The sequence below is a fragment of the Nannospalax galili genome, unplaced genomic scaffold, assembly GCF_000622305.1.
Source record: "Nannospalax galili isolate Female #2095 unplaced genomic scaffold, S.galili_v1.0 scaffold151, whole genome shotgun sequence".
In the NCBI taxonomy this organism is placed as follows: domain Eukaryota; kingdom Metazoa; phylum Chordata; class Mammalia; order Rodentia; family Spalacidae; genus Nannospalax; species Nannospalax galili.
The window spans coordinates 4,478,170-4,497,904 of record NW_008332087.1 but is presented as its reverse complement, the minus strand read 5'-3'; the positions used below and the strand labels follow the sequence as shown (position 1 = coordinate 4,497,904).

At 40.7% G+C, this 19,735-nt stretch overlaps 1 protein-coding gene across 2 annotated transcripts in view; it reads right to left on the bottom strand.

Moving 5' to 3' along the window:
• Pak5 (p21 (RAC1) activated kinase 5) overlaps positions 1–19,735 on the bottom strand; it is a 342,836-nt gene that overhangs the window by 104,820 nt on the left and 218,281 nt on the right. For both annotated transcript variants that reach the window (XM_008827193.1, XM_008827194.1), the window contains exon 3: positions 17,748–17,962. In XM_008827193.1, coding sequence (XP_008825415.1) covers positions 17,748–17,951 — 204 coding nt within the window. In that variant the 5' untranslated portion in view covers positions 17,952–17,962. The remainder of the gene's footprint in view (positions 1–17,747; positions 17,963–19,735) is intronic.

Genomic DNA, 19,735 nt, shown 5'->3' with positions numbered 1-19,735 from the left:
AGTGATTCTAGGTCACATCTTAAGCTCCTCCCCACCCCCGGACTCAATGTTTCTGTAAGGAAGGACTCATGTCTGGTTGCTTCACTACTGTCCCTAATCATATGGTGCTCAGCTCTGTACAACGCAGGCATTGACCTGAAATGCAGTGGAAATTTGAATTTAAGCCTCTTCAGAAAGCCTGTTGAAGGCAGAAATGATTCTGCCTCCTTATAACCCAACCTCAGTACACTTTTCCATGTTCAATCCAGTCGGTCTGCTTGTCATCAGATGTCTTCTGGGGCCTGTAAGCAGTTGAGCATTAGCAAAGACTGGGCACTGGGGACCAATGAACAGAGAGTGGACGCTTGCTTCCACTGCCTGGGAAACAGCCTGTGCTCTAGCTATGCAAGGGTGGAAATGGACAGAGAACAGAGAGCAACTTGAGGACTCATGAAAATGGGTTTGGGCAGTATAGTCTTCCTGTCTATGGAGAGCTAATATAGAACTGAAAAGATACAGTTTCTGTCCTTGAGGCTAAGGGAGAACAAATGATAGTAGGGGAAGAGGGAGCTTCTCCTGTGTTTCAACCAGAATAAGCCACTAGTCCCCAGGCAGTGATTCCATTTTGTGACCTTCTGATCATGGGATAAATACCTCAGAGAAAGAAAATAGCAAGATTTGGGCATCACTACCAATTTGGGGATCATTGGGTGATTCACCATTGTGAAAATATCACAATGTATTTACACAAACCTAGATTGTATAGCCAACTACTCACATAGTCTGTATGGTATGTATGACCTGTATAGAGTCCACTGTTGATGGAAATATCTGTATGTGTGCATGACTGAACATATTTTATTTCAGCCTTTGAGAGACAGAGAGAGACACACACGCACACACAAAGAATACAGTAGTTTAAAAACAACAAATTAAACTCATATTTAGCAAAGGGTAGAACATGGAAAATGATGCCACTTTCAACACAGAAGACAGCCATAGCATCTCTGATCATTCACAGGAGCCATAGAAGTTTGGGGACTTGGGAAATTCTATGCTTGTTTGGGAGGAAGTGTGGAGGACGGACTGGGATGGGGCCTAGAACCTGAGAAATGGAAAAGATATTTCAAAATATGCACATAAATGGAATAGAATTCATGAGAAGGAAAAGGAGACTTTCTGAAAAATAACACCATTGTCAAGGGAATGAAAGTGAGTGGATGGGGACATAATTTAAGAAATCATAGACATTAAGTTGAGATGAAGACTTGCATATGTAGCTTAAAAGCTTCATTGAATTTAGATCAGAAGTGATTTGGGAAAACAAAAAAGATAAACTTGCATATATCCTAGAAAAGTCCTCAACTCTATGAATAAGGAATTGAGATACTTTCAGGAAAGAAAGGATACCCCGGTGGGCTGGGCTGTTATCTAAATGACAGGATGACACATCTGCACAGGAGGCTAGACTCCAATTGAAGCCACAGCTTTGTTTTGACTCCAGAGTGTTCTACTTTATTGTACTTCCTTCTCTAAGAAGAAAACTCTTACATGCTTCCAGGAAAGGTAGAGGACTGAGAATATTACAGGCTTATTACCTAAAACCCTGGAATTTAAAGAAGTTAAGTCCTACAGTGGACACTGTTGGCACCTGCATAGACCCTGTCCTGGAATCTGAATTTTGGTGAGAACAGCTCACAGCCACTGTCTTAGTTTTCTGTTGCTACAATGGAGGTGCAAGATTGGGGAGATGCATCTGTTGGGGGTCTTCTTGCTGATGAGTACTCTGCACAGTCTGTGAGGGGGTGCAGGGTCTCATGTTGGAAGACAAACATTCAATGCTGGAAAATGGGGGTTCAATTCCAATGTGAGTTTTGGTAGGAACACTGAAACCGCAGCAGCCACCTGGTGTTCCTGGGCACCGCCTCTGGTTGTGGAAAAAGGGCCCTAGTCTCCACCAGCCTGAGAAACGAGTCTTCTTTTGGGGGCTTCAGACAAGACTGATTAGCAAGTAGTTCAGAACTGCTACCTGAAGGCAAGACAAGCCTTTTGATAGAATTCACACACCAGAACTTGCTGAGCAATCAGCCCGTAGCTAGACTCTAACGGAAACCACATTGTTGTACAGTCAGGAGCATTCGTCTGATTTATTTTGCCTCCTTTGCTCTGTCATGACTGTCTCCTGAGAGTGCTCTGTGGGTAAATCACACTCACAAGGCACAAGGGTTCTCACCTCAGGCTGTGCCACTGGGGAAATAAATGAGAAAATCCCCTCCCCTGTTCCAAAATAGAATGCAAGGAAATTATGATACAAGTTTAGTGCTATAAATATAACATTTTTAATCAATATATAGCAGTTGGGAAGTGCCAGGAAAATTACAAATGTTAAAAGAAATCTCTTGTTTGCAAAGTAGACAAGGAAAAGAAGAGGAAAGAGTGAGACGTTCTCAGGTTGTCTCCTCGTACTGGGCTGGGGAATAGGGAGGAATGCAGCATTTGGGGGGATAAAGAATATATTACTTGGGGAATTGGGAGTTTATTTACAAAATACAAAAAGGAGATATTGAAAGCACATAAACTGAGATAATCTTTTAGTGAAATGCTAAATGGAACATGCAGTTAACAAAGGAAAGGAAGGAAATTACAAGCAGTGTGGTCAAACCTGTGGGAAAATGAGGAAAGGGGGAAAATAGAGTCCACAGCAATTAAAATGTAGAACGAATGGCTGAGTCATGAGATTCCTGTAAATGTACTGAATTTTTCAGTAAATGACAGATTGAGTGGACACAAAATGACATAAACAACCATATGTGGCTTATAAGTCGATGCTTACAGGTCTGTTCTGTACTGAAAGAAGAAAAAAATACAGTTATGTCTTATAAATGAAAGAATTCCTGCACCACAGGTGGAGAGTTGGCCAAGGATTTGAATGGAAACCCATAGAACGAGGGACTCAACAGTCAATGATATATGAATAAAAGGCCTTCCTTGAAATGGAAGAGAGAGATTAGAAAGATTTATAACTAGAGTTTGGTGAGTGTTTAAGATGCGCTTAGCACTGTTCTAGAGATCCACCCAGCAGTAACTGGTACGGTACATGTGTTTTGAACCCAACAGTTCCACTCTAGGGCTAGAGTATGTCAGCTAGTACAATTCTAACTCAGAGCTGCACATGAGGTTCAGACTTAGAGAATGACAGGTGAGGAGAGAAACCTTAAAAATCACACTGCTAGAGGAGAGGCTTAAACAGCTGTCTCTTGAAATTTGTCAGAAATATAATTTTTGCTGTAGAAATAAGCATAGGAAAGGCGTATCAGGAAATTTAACTTTCCTCCGATCTTATAAAAACATTATCTTCTAATTACCAATCTCCATAATTGGTGCTCCTACAGTCTCATCTCACCAAGGGTTAGAATGGGACCTCCCCGGTGTGAGTGCTCTTAAGTGGCTTGTGTGAAATGTGATTATCCTCCCCGCACTTGACTTGATCTGCATAATAACCTGACAAAGCGGGTGGATCTAGTTTAAAACTGAGGGACTAACAACCCAGCCAGGACCCCTTAACTGAGCAGATGCCTGAAATGCCCTTACAATACCAGGTCAGCATCCTCCAAGCAGGCAGCTCCAGCATCTACTTTGCCAACTCATGCTGTCCAGTGGGGCAGGAAACAGTGCTGATCCCGGAGTTTTGGTGTGAACTTATCAAGACACATCTAAAAATTTCTGAAATTAATTTTCATTGTCCTCTCTCATTTTACAAGATTTCTCTCTTGGTGTTAATTTGTGAAGTCTTGTCAATTCCTTGACTTCATTTTTGTTCATTAACTTGAAAATCTGAGGTATCACTGATGAGTTAAAAAAATAATTTCCTGTCATAGGCTCTTTGATAATAAAATAAAATCCTTGACAAAACTATGAAGATCATCAGATTTGAAAAATCAGCCATCAAGGCTGTAGGTGCTACTGGCTAATTGGACTAATTGGGGTCTGAAGCCATGAGGATGGAAACAGGTCAGATAACTATGGCTGGTAACTGCATTACAAATTCTGCCTTTAGGGGGCTGGAGAGATGGCCCAGCAGTTAAGAGCACTGACTGTTCTTGCTGAGGACCTGGTTCTATTCCCAGCATCCATATGGCGGCTACGAACCGTCCTTTAACTCCAGTACCAGGGGAATCTGACTCCCTCTTCTGACCTCCGCGGCATTGCATGACACGGGTGCACTCACATACATGCAGGCAGTACACTCATACACGTAAACACACACACACACACACACACACACACACACACACACATATATATGTACTTTAAAAATTCCACCTTTACACTTAAAAGTGGAGCCTCCCTCTCCTCCTCCTTTTCCTCTTCTTCTCCACCCTTTCTGTATCCAAGAACTGACTATGTTGCCCAGGATAGTCTCAAACTCAAGGCAATCCTGCTGGGATCATAGATGCCTTACTTTTCTTCCTTTTTGAAGACAATGAACTTAGCAATAAAGGATCAACCAAGATAAATTCCAACAATAAGAGGCATTTTAAATCATAGCGTACCTACCGTCCTAACATGGCCACTAAAAATAATGGGGAAGACTGAGAGTCCTCAGGTTCATGATCCTCACGCTGCCCATCCTGATAGGTTATTATTATTTTAATTTTTCTTTATTAACATTTTGTGTGTGAGATTCATGAATGTATGTGCATGTGTGTGTGCAAGCCAAACTAATGTCTGTGTGTAGGCCAAACTAATGCCAAATTACCATAGAGGACTGCAATGAAGTCACAAGGTATGGTAGGGTATTTAAAGGATTTGACAATGGGGAGTTGAGGGCATTTGGTAGCTGCTGGGACAGGAAAATCAGTTTCTTTTGAGGGTGTGACACTGGGTAGGTGGACCACAATCTAGGGCAGTTCCACACCCAAGGATATTTGGGCAATACATATTAGACTCAATGAGAAAAATAAAAGAGCAGGAAGTTGGGTGTGTAGGGAGATGTGGTAGATGTGGAAGGAGTTGGAATGGGAGAAGTAGGATTAAAATATATTATATGAAGTTTGCAAAGAATTAGTAATTTTTTATTGTTAAAAATATATTTGACAAACACATCAATGTGTAATTTGCTAGACACTGTATGAATTATTAGCTCAAGAGAGTCTAGCTTGAGTACTTGGGCTGCGTTACACATCTTTTGTTGACATCATTAACTGTGTATTTGATGGGTGTCATGAAAGTGCTCTTTGAAAATCAATGTGGAAGAGGAAGTGAGGGTGGGTATTCAATTCCATTCCAAAGTTGAAGAAGCCGTTGAGTCCTCAACAGCTCTATATGTTTCATAAGTGTTTTCAGAATGAAACAAAAGTATTTCAAACTTTCAAGTTAGGTGATGTATTTGTTATTTCTTTTCACTGGGAGGCATCATGACAAAATTACTGAAATGCCAGAGATACCTGGAGTCAGGAAAGTATAGAAATAGTAGGTTTAAAAAAAAAGATAAAATGCAATGTTTACATTGTCATCAATTTTTTCCTTTAGTGTGTGTTCAAATTATGGAAGAAAATATTAAAAGTAATAATAAAAATCAAAATTCAACACTGAGTAGTAGAGACAGGACAGGCCTTTTCTCCTCCATTTCTGTGCTTCCTACACTGCTTATGAGGAAAAGTACTCTACGCGGTGGTAAAAAGAGCAGGTTATCAAAAATGACTCCAGAAAGGAACACATTTGCTTCTTTGGATAAAAATAGCTGTTAAGCACACCAAGGGTTTTGTCCCTGGAGGTCTGTCACACTCGGCTACTTTTCCAGCCTTCTGCTCCGCATAAGTACAATATGGCTTTAGAGCCTGGAGATTTTGAGGAATTCTGTCTCTACAAGTGTCTCTCTGTGCTGTTTTAAATGTCTCAGTTTCAGGCCTCTGTAGCTTTCAGGAAGAGAACTTGGCTTTTGGTTTCCAGCCAATGGGTTTTTCATCCTAACAGCCGGCCGGTGCAGCCGATGAGGCTGGGAGGTAGGGCTGGTGGACTTCTCAATGCTGCCTGAGAACAGATGCTTCTCTGGCTCCTGTTTTAATGTAGGTGCAGTGGCTGCAGCATCCTTCAGGACTGAGGTGGAAGACAACACCGCCTGCATTTCCTTAAGAAATTCACCCTCCAATGTGCCCTTGAGGGGAAAAATCTGGGGTATTTTGCTGTTGAAATTGATAAACGCCTAAGAACTCTCATTTTATATAACTTAGAGAGTTACTTTTGTTATGTAAAATTCTTCTGAAAAGGGTTGGAGATCCTTCCTGACAGCCAGGTCCTGGGGAGAGCCTGGATAGAATCAGATCCACCCTGTCCAGGGGGTGGTTTAGGGCACAATGACCTGTAGAAAAATGAGTTAGAAGGACCACATAGCACCTGTTTTAAATTTGGTCCTAGATTCATGAAGTGTGAATGTTTCAGAGCTACAGAAAAAAAAAAAAAAAAAAAAAAAAAAAAAATTTAGTGACCACTAACATCTTGTGTATATTAAATTGTTCAATGCTCATGCTAGCCCCTTGAGGTAGTGTGACTATATTTACTATTAACTCAGAGGTGGGGTAACTGGACAAGGTCACAGAGCTGGAACAGGCAGACTCAGGATTTTGCCTTTGGCTTATGGAGCAGAACTAGAGCACTTCTAAACAAGATACTCATTGCTTCTTTGTACAGTTATTTTTTTACATAAAGCTATTCTTTCTTAGGCAAAGTCATAGTGTGGTATAGATACATCCTCTGGAATGATGTATTCCTTCTCAGGGAGTAAAGGAAATATAGAAAACCTAGACTATAAACGAAACCTTAACAGCTCAGGAAACTTGTGAATGTTTTGATGCAAGGACCCTCCCTGGGGTTAGATAAGCAGTAACATTTGCTTGGAAGGGGAGACTCTGATTATCCAAGCTGCCTACAGTCTGTGCAGGGAGCCCCAGGGATGCAGGTTTCATGAGTCATCACCCATGCTGGGTGGGCATTTTGGTGCTGTAGCTGCCTCTGAATCACCCATGGCTCTTCAAGTAGCACCAGTACTCATTCTTCACTAAGCTAGGCTTGGGTGGAACCCTTTCTTAGGTCTGCTGTCAGTGCCCTCTCTGAGGTGAAAAGCCACATAACACCTATCTTCTGAAATTGTCTATGAGATACAGACACCCTGTTCTCTAAGGTTCCTAAACATTTAAACACCCACTATAACATGTGTTGTTATTATTATTATTATTATTATTATTATTAGTCTTTACAAGTCTATCTTTCTCATTAGATTGGACACTCTTCAGAGACGTCATGTGATTGTTTCTCTCTAGAGCTTCTTTGACCAGAATGCAGTAAGGGCACAATAAATATTGGCTAAGGAAATGAAAGCTGATGGTATATGTGTAGCTGTTGCTACTGTGTGTCCTTTATCCCCTCTGCTCACTCTGGAAGTCCCCTGCAGATACTTTCTGTTTATACTGAAGGTTTCTGGAGTCTCTATTTGAAGCTGACTGTGGTTGTTGAGGACTATTTGGACTAATGTGGAGTTGCCAGGGGATTGATTCTCGAAGCAACTTGCTATCAATGAAGGATTACAGCTACTGGGTAGATCCCTTGTTCCTTGCTGAGTCTATGCTGAGATGTGTTCTGCAATGTCCCTATCAGGACTGAGCCCTGGTACCTATAGCAGTTGCTTAGTCATGTGAATGAAAAGTTTCCAGAAAAACCCTACATCTTGGATTGAACTTCCTGATCAACTGATTAGAACTTTAATGGCGGTGGAGAGTTTGGAATGTTGCAGATCCAGAGACTATTTACAATTTATCTTGGGCCATAGTCAGCCTGTAAAGAGTCATTCCTTGACCACCTCTGTTTCTGACCTAACATCTTGTGACTAACAGAATAGAAAGCAACATTTCCACCAACTGAAAGGCTGAGTTAGCATTAGCCTATAGCATCTGAGCCTATAGCTGAGATCTCTCTCTCTCTCTCTCTCTCTCTCTCTCTCTCTCTCTCTCTCTCTCGCTGTACCCACCTGCTTAATGTTTCCACCAACATATTTGAAAAGTGTCTTGATTTTTGCCTTTTCTTTGTTCTCTTACTATAAAAATTTCATGAAACTGTTTCCACACTGGAACATGGAATTTGGGGTAACCTGAATCCGTATTCCTGGGCCGTGGTCACTCATATATGACTCCAGAATAAACTATCTCTTTGAGAATAAACTATCCCCTCTGAGGTAAAAGTTATGCTTTTACCTAGGCAGTTATCAACAAACCCTTGCTTGGCTTCTCTTCCTGGTCTTAGGACTCCATTCCTCCAGAGTTGTGGAGAAACAAATACTTCTAGCATCTAAGTGAGGGTGGAAGTCATTCTTCCTCAATTGAGCTTCTGGATGAGAAGACAATGGGGAGTCCTTATCTCTAAGAAATTTAGGAGTCAAGCCTTCAACAGATGGATTTGGGGAGGGACATAATTTATTCCATAACAGCATGGCCAAGATTTTCTAGCAAGATAGTGGGAGAAAGCTGGAGACATTTGCGGAACATGATAGAGAAATCCTAATTTTCCTTGAACAGGCTTAGCTGAAAGGACTCTGGGGGTTGATGGTGAGTTCTCCAAAGCAAGTGAAAAGGATTTGCTGGAAGGAGGCCTTTATTATGTAAAGCTTAGCAAAATTGCTTCCTGTAGTTGTGTGAAAGGCAGAGCTTCTATGAAAGAACAGCTAAAGAGAGCTCAGATTGTTGAAGGAGCCATTGATTTCTTCTTTCTGCTGGGAGAGACATATGTTGAAGGAAGGATTTTTCTTTACCTAAAAAAAAGAATCAGAATCTGATGACCTCCCAAATTTTGATGCTTTCTAGCTGGCAACTACAATGTTAAAATGGAGTGCTTCACTCTTAGGAAAGCACACTCCAGAGAAGAGGAACAGAATGGCCAGACAGCAGGCTATGAGGGGACAAATGTTCTCAGATCAGAGAAACTTCAGGAAGCCATAGCAGATGGCTAATTCAGTGAACTACACTGAAGTCCATGAGGTCTACAAAGCTCTTAAGAAATACTTTCAACAGAAACAGGGCTAGCGTGGCCTAGGGACTGAGTGGGAGGAGGCTCTCAGACCTCTCAAATTCTGCTGGAGTAAAAGGCAGGCAGATAACACTAAGCTGGCAACAAATACATGCATTTCTGCCAGTTCTTCCCTACCCTGGAAAGAAAGATCATGGTGGGCAGAGGGTAGGCCACAGTGTTAGAACACTTGCCTAGATTGCAATAGGTCCCATCCCTGGCACCAAGCACCACCACCAGCCACAGAATAAGGAATAATTTGGAGTAAGTCACACGATAGTTGTAGAAAATGTTGAATTTCCAAGTTTATCCCCAAACATGGCTTTTCGGTGTCCTTCTCTCCCACCCCTCACTGCAGTGGGTGTAGTGAACACATGGATGAATCATGAGCACACACTCATATCAAACCATGCTCTAAGGATGAAGTAAGTTCTAATATGTGGAAAAGGATTAAGTATTTGTGTTTTCTGAAAAGAGTTATTTTGTATTTTGTTTTCTACTAAAATGTATTTAGTTTAAAAAAAATAAAAATAAAAATTAGGATCGGACAGTTCCACCAAAAAGCCTACAGCTGCAAATATAAAACCCCGATTTCTAGAAGATGCTAGATGAGAGATAAATAAAGCTTTCACATTCCAAGTATGAGTAGGCGTTACAAAGAGCCAAGGGATAGTCTTCTCCTTTGGATTTAGAAGGAATGTTTTCAGTTGGGTCACCACTGCCAGGAGAGCAGAACTGGGAACATTACCCCAGAATATTCCCTCAGTTTATATGGAATTTCCAATCAAGGAGGCATAGGTGTCCTCGTCATTGGGCCAGTTCAGCTCTCAGGGCTTCAGTACATGCCGTATGTATGGTCTGAAGGAGAGAGCTTTGACTGAGGGATTTGCTATGTGGTGTCAGATGTGGCTGGCTCAGGGAGCAGCGCCGCCGCTGTGGATCGCAAGTAGCATGCATTTGAAGGTTTATCCCTTTGCTTCTTGGCAAATGCTTTCTTGACATTTTTTGTTTAAATATTCTCCCTAACTCACTAGAGGACACTGTGAACTACATGCATAACAGAAGGCCCTACAAAGTGCACACCACAAGTAGAAAATAAAGCCTAAGGCAGTCATAATAGCAGATCATATCTGGTATTTAAACAGATGTCTTTATCAGATTCTCAGGTGAGCAGGAGTTCATATACTAGATCTGGACTATCTAAATGCTAGAAACAAAGGTATCCCTTATCTATAGCATACTTACAATAACTCTTCCAATTGCTTTGGGGAAAATCATGGTACCTATTTGAGAACAGAATGTGTTACTTTTCCATACCCTAATATATGCTTATCATAGGAGCCAGAATGGTGTGGTGATTACAGACATGGGTTTGGAGTATTTGGGCCCAAATCTGGGTTTTCCTAATTGCCAGCTATAGGACTTTCACCAATTTTATTTTGAAGCAGAGTATTACTCTGTACTTACTAACTTTGAACTCATGGCAATCCTCCTGTGCCAGCCTCCCAAATGTTGAGATTATAGACATGAGCTGTCATAACTGGCTCACATTCTCTGATTTGTTAAACCTTGATTTCTCTGTCTAAAAGACAGAATTAACACCACCTGCTTGAAAGGTGATATGAAGATTAAGTGAGATAGTGTATCAGCCTGTTGGCTACATAACAAATTCCCTTCACATAGTGTCACGCAGTAAGGATGAGGCTGGGATGTCTCTGCTTCCACTTGAAAGATGTAGGTAGTATGGGATGATGCATTTCACATGTCCTCATTCTTTTGGACTAACTGAATTTGCCAAAGCACGTTCTTCTTAAGATGGTGGCAAAGTACAAATAATGGAAATTTTATCTATTTATCACAGACCTGTGTTCACACCATGCCACTGACATGGCCAATCCCAAATTTAAAAATTTTTAATTTTTAAAGTTCAGAAAGGGAGAGAGACAGGGAGGGAAGAAGGTAGAGAGGGGAGGAGAGAGAAGGGGTACTGATTTGCAGGATCAGGTGGTGTATACTTCAAGTCTTAACTTCGTTAATAAAGTGGAAAGCTACTTTTCAGCAGTGTTCCAGGAATGGAAGAATCAGAGAAATGAAGATTAAATAATGACCTTGGCTTTGCTTTTGGCTTTTTCCTCTTGCAAACAAATCTATGTTACCTAACTTCCTAGATTTAGGCAAGTAAGACATTTTCTTTTTCCTTCTGGTCCCTCTGCTGGTGAGTTGGTTAAAAAGACATTTTCAAATTGGATTGAGGAGTTTTGAAAAGTAAAAGGTACAGAGAAGATTGGTAGAGCCCGTGCTGACCTCACCAGTTTCTTAGGTGTAGAAAGATGAGAGACTTTGACAAAGGATGATTAATCTGTCCTGGTGGGAGCCTCGGTTCTGGTCAGCTATACACACACTACTGCAATTTTTTAGAAGTAGCATTTTTAACAAGCAGTTTTTAAACTTCCCAACAGATTTCATTTTATAATTATATTGTGTTTCCAATGAAATTAATTGTTTTGATAATAGGCACACAGTTTCTTCTGTAATAAACTTTGTGTTTTTCTTGTGTTTTTTGGAAACCACAGATAGGGCTTTCTGAATCTCAACTCTTCACACCCCTTTATATAATGTCTCCCACCCTTAAACCTGCAGGATTACACACTGGATCAATATGGCTGGTACACTTTCAATTTGATCTGACCTTTAAGTGAATCAATTCATTTGCTACTAGAACAGTTTCTGAATGTGAGACCTGTGGCCTTCATCTCCTGTCAGTCTTCCTGGCACCTTCTGCTCCTGGTAGGTCATCTGTTTTCCCTTTAAACTCCTTAAGCTTGTTTTTACCACAGATTTCTTCTTTCTGCCTGTGAATATTTTCCATTTCTGGCTCTGCTCTGGCCTCATTGATGTTCACCAAGGCAGGCACTTAGGAACGAAGAGAGGCGGCCCAGATGAGTAAACATCAGGCTATCAAATTTCATGTTGTAAGAAAGATGTTCCTACCCTCAATATTGTATCTTAGTAGCAACAGCTATGAAAGGAGGTAAAGCTCTCCTGATACAGGGGACAAGAAAAACATGGAGGATTCAGTGTATGAGCGCTGAGTGGAAGCTTATGGAAAACAGGATAAAAATAAACAGACTGAGGTCACTCAGCCCAGCTGAAGGGTAATGTGAAGACAGTGAACTGCAGGGCAGAAAGCAGACACGGAAGGTAGAAAGCGTCCCTGGGCTAGCCCTTGCTTTCACAGGCGTTTCATTCAGCTAAGAGTATGACAAACATCTATACAGTTGGGTTCCTGGATGATACCTCTCAGAAGTTAGTAAAGGTACTAAAAGAAATAGCCCCTCCGATGCTAGAAAGCTGTCCTTGATGTTAGGAAAGTGTATTTTAAAACATATTAAAGGAAAGGAAGAATCCTGTGGAAATAAGACTAAGACGGCAAGCTAAAAAACTAAGCTTTGAGTGTGAAATTGTGAACCATGAACAGGGAGAGAGAATTATAGAGCAATTAAGGTGGATGAGCTTTGATGAGCTTCAAACAGAAACTCTAATGGGAGAAAACAAAGCAAACATCTTCCAGAATGGAGCAGACAGACCTGAGATCCTCTTCTCTCAATTTACCTGTTTGGTTTAATAATTTTTTTTTTTTTTTTTTTTTTGGTCTTTTTGAGACAGGGTCTCTCTGTAGCCCCAGCTGTCCTGGAACTCACTATGTAGACCAGGCTGGCCTTGAACTCACAGAGATCCGCCTGCCTCTGCGAGTGCTGGGATTAAAGGTGTGCAACACCACGCCTGGCTTTAATAAAGTAATTTTTAATGCAGTGGTCTGGGATAGAAGATAAATGAAGAGACAGAATCCTAACTTTGGAATGCTATAAAATACTGAAGATTACAAAGATGGAGATCCAGGAGAGCCAGTGAGGCTTGGTGTTTTCTGTGACCTCTCAGCCTTGACAGGAGAAAGGAAAGGCTGTAAGGAAGGCTGGGGGCTGGAGAGATGGCTCAGTGTGAGTGACGGCTGCTTTCCTGGAGAAACAGTTCAGTTCTCAGTACCATTGTCGAGCAGCTGGCAACCACCTGTAACTCCAGCTCCAGGGGAAATGACACCCTCTTCTGGCCTCCAGCCCCCCCCCCCAATAAAATAAATCATAAAAAAGAGAAAGCTTTGAAGACTAAACTAGATAAAGGATAGTGAGTAAGGATATTAGCACTGAAATGAATTCAAACTGTTAGGTTAGAGAAATTTCCTATGGCAATCTCTCTAGCTGGAGCTGAGGGATGAGGGTGATAAGCCCCCAGGAGGTTTATAAAGGACAAGTTTGAGATTCAGTAAGAACAGACAAATGTGGCCATTTAATTCAGGAGCAATTTTGGTAATATTGCTTATGCTGTTCTTATTAACAAAACAGATAATACAAAACCCTTTTTGGAGGTGGAGAGAAGAGTTGCTAGAGCTTGAACCCAGGGTCTCACACATGGGAAGCATGGACTATATCACTGCGTTACACTCCCAGCCCCTTGCCAAATGTTTTAAAGGGATCTTTCCCTTTGGGGACTCAGATTAGCTCAGTTAGTCTGCATGCTCTTCGCTTGGGGACAAGAGACTCAACTTTTGATACAAGTTCAAGTTTCTTATAAGATAGCTGATATTTTGGGAATTTTTACCAGAGTAAAGTCATGCTGATTATATCTATCATTGATTAACATCTTCAAAAAGGTTCTCAAAGTCTGATCCTCAAACTAGCTGTGCTGGATAGCTTTAGTGTCAACTTGACACGCCTGGGTTGAGGGAGCCTCAATTGGGGAATTTCCTTCATTGGACTGGCCTGTTGCCATGCCTGTGGGCCATCTTCTTGATTGTTGTGTGATATGGGAGGGCCCAGCCCACTGTGGGTGGTGCCACCCCTGGGCAGGTGGGCCTGTGTTGCATAAGAAAGCAGGCTGAGCAGGGGCCAGGGGAGCAAATCAGTAAGCAGTGTTCCTCCATGGCCTGTGCTCCAGCTCCTGCCCCCAGGTTCCTGCCCTGAGTTCCTACCTTGGGCTCCCTGATGAACTGTGACCTGGGAGATGTAAGCTGAATAAACCCTTTTCCTCCCCAAGTTGGTATTGGTCAGAGTGTTTTGTCACAGCATTGGAGAAACAAACCAGAACACTCGAATTTAGAAATGAACATTCTGAAGCCCCGATTCAGTCCTACAGAATCAGAAATGAGGGCGAAGTCCAAATCTGTGTTTTTATCAAGGCTGTGAGGTGATTCTGATCTGCTACACATTTTGCAAAGCACTGACAGAAGTGAGTCTACACAGGATAGCAGAGCCCTTGTAAGTTGTAGGTACAGTAAGAAAGTGTGAGGTTCTGAGTAAGAACAGTGCAAAGCCCAGCAGGCCAGGGAGCACTGGCTGCAGTGCCAGATTTCCACAGACAGGATGTTGCTTAAAGCTTGCTGTCCAGTGCTAAACCAGCAATGGGACCCCCCCCCCCCCCAGAAGAATAAAGGGAGGACACACTTCTGTCATGGTCTGTTTCACGTCGCGATGTCTTTCTTTCATTTGCCTTTGTCCATTTGAGAGGGCAGTTAGAACTGTTGGTCCTATTGAATCTAAGTAATGTGGGCAAAGTAACTTTAAATCTGCATAACTGCATTTTCAGTAATCAGTTGTTTATGCCAATTCACTCATAGCTTCTCATTTCAAAGATGGTGCTGACTTTTAAGAGTTATTAGACATGATTTACAAGTTAGCTATAAGTTCTCTTGAAAAAAAATTTCAGATAAGGCATTTATTTCCAGAATCTGTGATCATCCTAGCTGAACAGTGTGCTTTGACACCTTCAGACTTTTATTTTTACTTATTCTGAGGGGCTGGTAGAGGCAATGGATTCTCTCTGGCTGCCAGTATTGTCTACTCATAGTATTTGAAGAAATGTAAGATTGCTGTACAGGAGTTTGGGGGTAGGAGGGGTCCTGGATCATGTGAATCTCCTTCTGTTGAATATATTTGGTTAAAGTACTCTTTCTGGGGGAAAGTTAACCAAGCTGGATCTCATTTTGTAATCCCTTGACTGTTTTATTTATCTTAGAGGCAAAATTGTTCATAAGATCCTGGTATAGTTTGAATGTGAAATGTCCCCGAAAGGCTCATGTATTTGAATAGCTGCTTCCAAGCTGGGGGTGGTCTTGTTGCAAGACCTAGCTGAAAGAAGAGGGTCACTGGGGGATGGCCATGCCTTGAGGTCTCTTTGCCAGGCCTCACTTCATATTCTTTATCTCTTCTTTTTTAAAAGGTATTTTATTTATTATTTTTATTTTATATGTATGAGTGTATTGCCCACGTATATGTAAGTGCACCCATGTCCTGCAATGCCTGTGGAGGTCAGAAGAGGTTGTCACATCCTTTGGAACTGGAGTTATGGATGGTTGTTAGCCACTCTGTGGGAACTGAACCTGGGTCCTTTACAAGAGCAGCCAGTGCTCTTAACTGCTGAGCCATCTCTCCAGTCCCTCTGCTTCTTGATTACAGATACAATTTGACCAGTTGCTTCATGTCCCTAATTCCAAGCTTTCTTGGCCATGATGGGTTGTGTCTCTTTGAACTGTTGAGCCAAAATAAACCCTTCCTTCTTTAGGTTGCTTCTTGTCAGGCATTTGATCACAGTAAGAAGAAAAGGCCCCAAATACAGAAATTCAGGGTTGTTTCTACACCTGAGACATACTTCCCATTCAGTGCACAGTCATCAGTGACTTGTCTCTAACACACAGACTGAATACCCATGTACTTGGCATTAGGGCTGGAAACCTATAAAAGGAGTGAGAACGTTACAGGGCTCAGGGGCTCAGTACTTGGATCATCCTAGCTCATTTCCAGTGGGACTGACAGGTTTTAGTAGCAATGAAAGGTAGTGAATCGACCCGCCCAGAAAATGGAAGGGAGATCTAGAAGACTGTTTGGAGGATTAATACTCAAATGGGATAGTCTTTCTCTTCTGTCAGGCAGAGCCTGCCTAGGACCTGAACGAATGAAAAATCACGATGAAATAAATGATATTCTGTCCTTGCCTAGTAGGAAACACACTCCCTAATAAAACAGTACATCTGGGGTCTTTAGGTAGTATGCTTCTCTAAGCCTTCTAGAATGTTCCTTATTCAAAGATGCTGATAGTGGCAATTCAATTTATGAAAATAAGCCTTAGTCTAACACTTGGGAATTTTGGTTTCACCTTGATAATAAAAATAAGAATTTTGTTGGCCTAATCTCTATCCCATTTTCCGTGATTGATAAAAACCTGAAATGTAAGAAAAAAAAAAAAAACCAAACAAAACAAACAAGAAGCAAACTCTTTTTAATATCAACTTATTGTCAGAAGTGGTTTGCTCTATTTTGTTGTGAGTAAAGGGTTAGCCCTTCTCTTAGGCAGAGAATTATATTCAATTGCCTAATGTCAACTAGCCTAAAATTGGTGAATTGGCAAGTTTTTATTAAGTTTTAACAAATATCTGATTTAAATTGAAAGCTTTTTGTCTGTAAAGATTTAGCTTCTCAAATACATTTTCTACACTTAATATTTTTGTTATAATGAAAAATTAAAAAAAAAATCACATAGGAAATCAAACTCCCAAGATGAGAGAAGAGTCTGTATTATATTTGGACAGACCAGACGCACATGTTCAATAGCAGAATTAAAAATCCTAAAGCCTGCATGAATGATGGGACCACTATTCTAATTCAGTCAGCTGAAATAATTACACTGTCTCCTATCATTTACCAACTCTAGTCCATTTTCACATCTTTTTGAAATTCCTTTACATATAATATATAAATCAAACACAATTATGCACGATTCATAGCAACGTAGAATAAGAGTCCCTGTAGCATGGGTATGTATCAGTCTAACAAGCAACAGAAGAGTGTGAACTTCCTGCTTAGTCTGGATTGTATGATCTGCTGCATAATATGATGATAAATACCTATGAAGTTTAACGCCCGTGGAGAGCTTGTGGACAGATGCTTGATGGACTTTGGAATTCTTACACAGAAGCGCAGAGGAAGTTTCAGTGTCTGAATTTTCTTTGCATTACCTCAGCACATCTATAAATCACCGAGCCTGCATTCTGCTAGCATGCAGTTATCTTCATGAACATTCCTTGCCAAAAATCTACTAGCTGTTCGTTTAGGTGAATTATAGACTATTCTAGGACTGAAATTATTTGCTATCATTTGAAATAGTTCTTTCTTATACCATGAAGACAAATTTGAAGACAAACTTTATATAAATCATGTATATATTTATAAATATGATTTATTGTTATCAAATTCTGTTAATTTTACATTTTAATAAAAGCAGAGTGTAAATATTTTGAAGGAAAATAGAAAAGCAACCAAAATTTGTCCAATAAAATATTTGACTAGAGGCTATCGCCAATATTAACCAGAGGAGATGGATAATATTGTTAAGTAGAAATATTTAAAACTCCCATTTAATGTAGAAATAAGCCTTTCTTACTCTGTAGTTGAATTTTACGTTTGAATTTTAAGAGACTGATTTTTAATCAGCATCTGAAGTTTAAGTGTCCTTTTTATGTGCTACAAAATGCAGACTAATTATGGCTACTATGTGGATGTTTAAAAATTAGTTCAGGCATTTTACGGCTTGCTCATAAAGATCATACACTGTATCAGATAAGACCATGTTTCTGAAGTCAATCTGAAGACAGAATCCTTGCATACCTTCATGGGAGCCAGCTGAATGGGTGTGATGCATGATGGGTCCACCATGGGCTTAGGCCTGTTGGCTGTGTCTGCTAACAGGCTGTGCCACTGCTGGGGAAGGCCAGTAAATTTCTGTTCTTGTGGATCAAACCCAGTATGAACCCTGTGTTCAAAGTTGGATGGGCCAGATATTTCAATCTTTTTCTTTTTCTTCCCAAACATGATGTAAAAACCTGTGAAATGCAAACAGAAAATAGGTAGCTCATTATACTTTGTAATCAGAAGTAAAGTTTATTTTTGATTCATTTAGTTATATCTTTTTAGATGTCCCTACAGGTACTAGTTTCAAAAGATGAAAGTTGGATTTTCCAGGGCATACAGATTAGATAATTTCATTCTAAATCTTTATCCTTGCCTTGAGTCATCCTGTGGAATATAATTCCTTGCTACATTGATGCTAGATGTAGTCATGTGACTGTGACCTGCTTTGACCAATGGTCTTGGACAGTAAGGCAGCCTGGGATGGTGTTTGGAGGTGTTGTATGCTCCAGACCCTAATGGTCTTGGCAGTTGCCATGAAGATCTCTTAGGCAGATGATGCTTCCTCAGCTTCAGTGTTAGAAGAGATGTGTGAGGCCAATATAAGGCCAGTCTGGAGTCAAGGTTAGGCACACCCATTTAAGTCATTGCTAAGCCACAAAGCTGTACAGGTGTGTTACATGAAGGATAACAGTTTGGACTTGTTTGTTATGTGACATTGTGTAAGCAAAAGTTGACCAGTTACCAAGGAAAAGCATCCCAAAGTTTAATATGCATTTAAAATCCAAAACACATTTGTGACAAAATAAAGTATATGTCTACATGAAAAATGGGCTAAGCCAAGCAGTGCTTGCTTTTAGTTCCAGCACTTGGGAGGCAGTGGCAGGTGGATCTTTGTGAGTTCAAGGCCAGCCTGGCCTACATAAGTGAGTTCCAGGCCAGCTGGGGCTACAGGGAGACCCTGTCTGAAAAAGACAAAAAAAAAAAAGGCTAATAAAGACATTCACTATATGAATTAATTATTATAGAATGCAGCAAATAAATATTTATCAAATACTTTGAAAAAAATCTAGCCAAAGAAAGTTCTATGAACATTAACCATGTTAAGTGGTGTTAAGGAGCTTTATGGTATCCTGTGAGGTAACCTGGGTTTGAACACAGAGTAGGTCACCCATTGCCTGTGATCTCAGGATTGTAGGTATTTGTCTTTTCATGAATCTGCTCATTTATGAGTAGAACAAGCACGAGCATTTTAGGAATTCTTCTACACACTGCCATGGGATTGTTAAAATGGTCAGCTTTTTTCCCCCCTAAACATTTAGGTTGCTTTGTTGGGGAGCCTTGTCTCAGTGTTTAACCATTCTGACAGGACTGAAAATATTCTAAACAGAGACATTCATGACCTGAAAATCCCATTCTTGGAGAAAGAAAAGGCTGAAGCCTGGTGTTGGCCAGAGGGAATTTGGTTCCCTGAAAGAGACTTGGCAATTTGTCAGACATTTGCAAGAGAAACTGGATTAGGGCAGAGACAATGGTGATGGGCAGGATCACAGTTTGATCTGGACCACTTAGTTATACATATCTCTTGCCCTCTATTTAAACATAAATCCTATGTTAAAACTGAAAGACAGATTTGGGGACCACTGGACCTCTTTATTCTTCTTCTTAATATGGCCACATTGACTAAATAGACCTCTTCTGCTTTTTACTGTTGCTTGCTTGTTTAATTGGCTTATTGAGGATGAGAGGCCCAACCTGGCTTGCTGTTATAGGGCTCAGGCCCTGACCCAAATAATTCCAGTGACAACAGCATTGGAGGTCACAGTTCTGTGGATATTAATGTCTCTCACTCTCTCCTTTCACCCCCTTTTTCTCTTTATCATTCATTTAAACTTCTTTTTTATTTTATTTATTATTTTATTTTATGTGTATGCATGTATTGCCTGCATGTAGGTAAGTGCACCCGT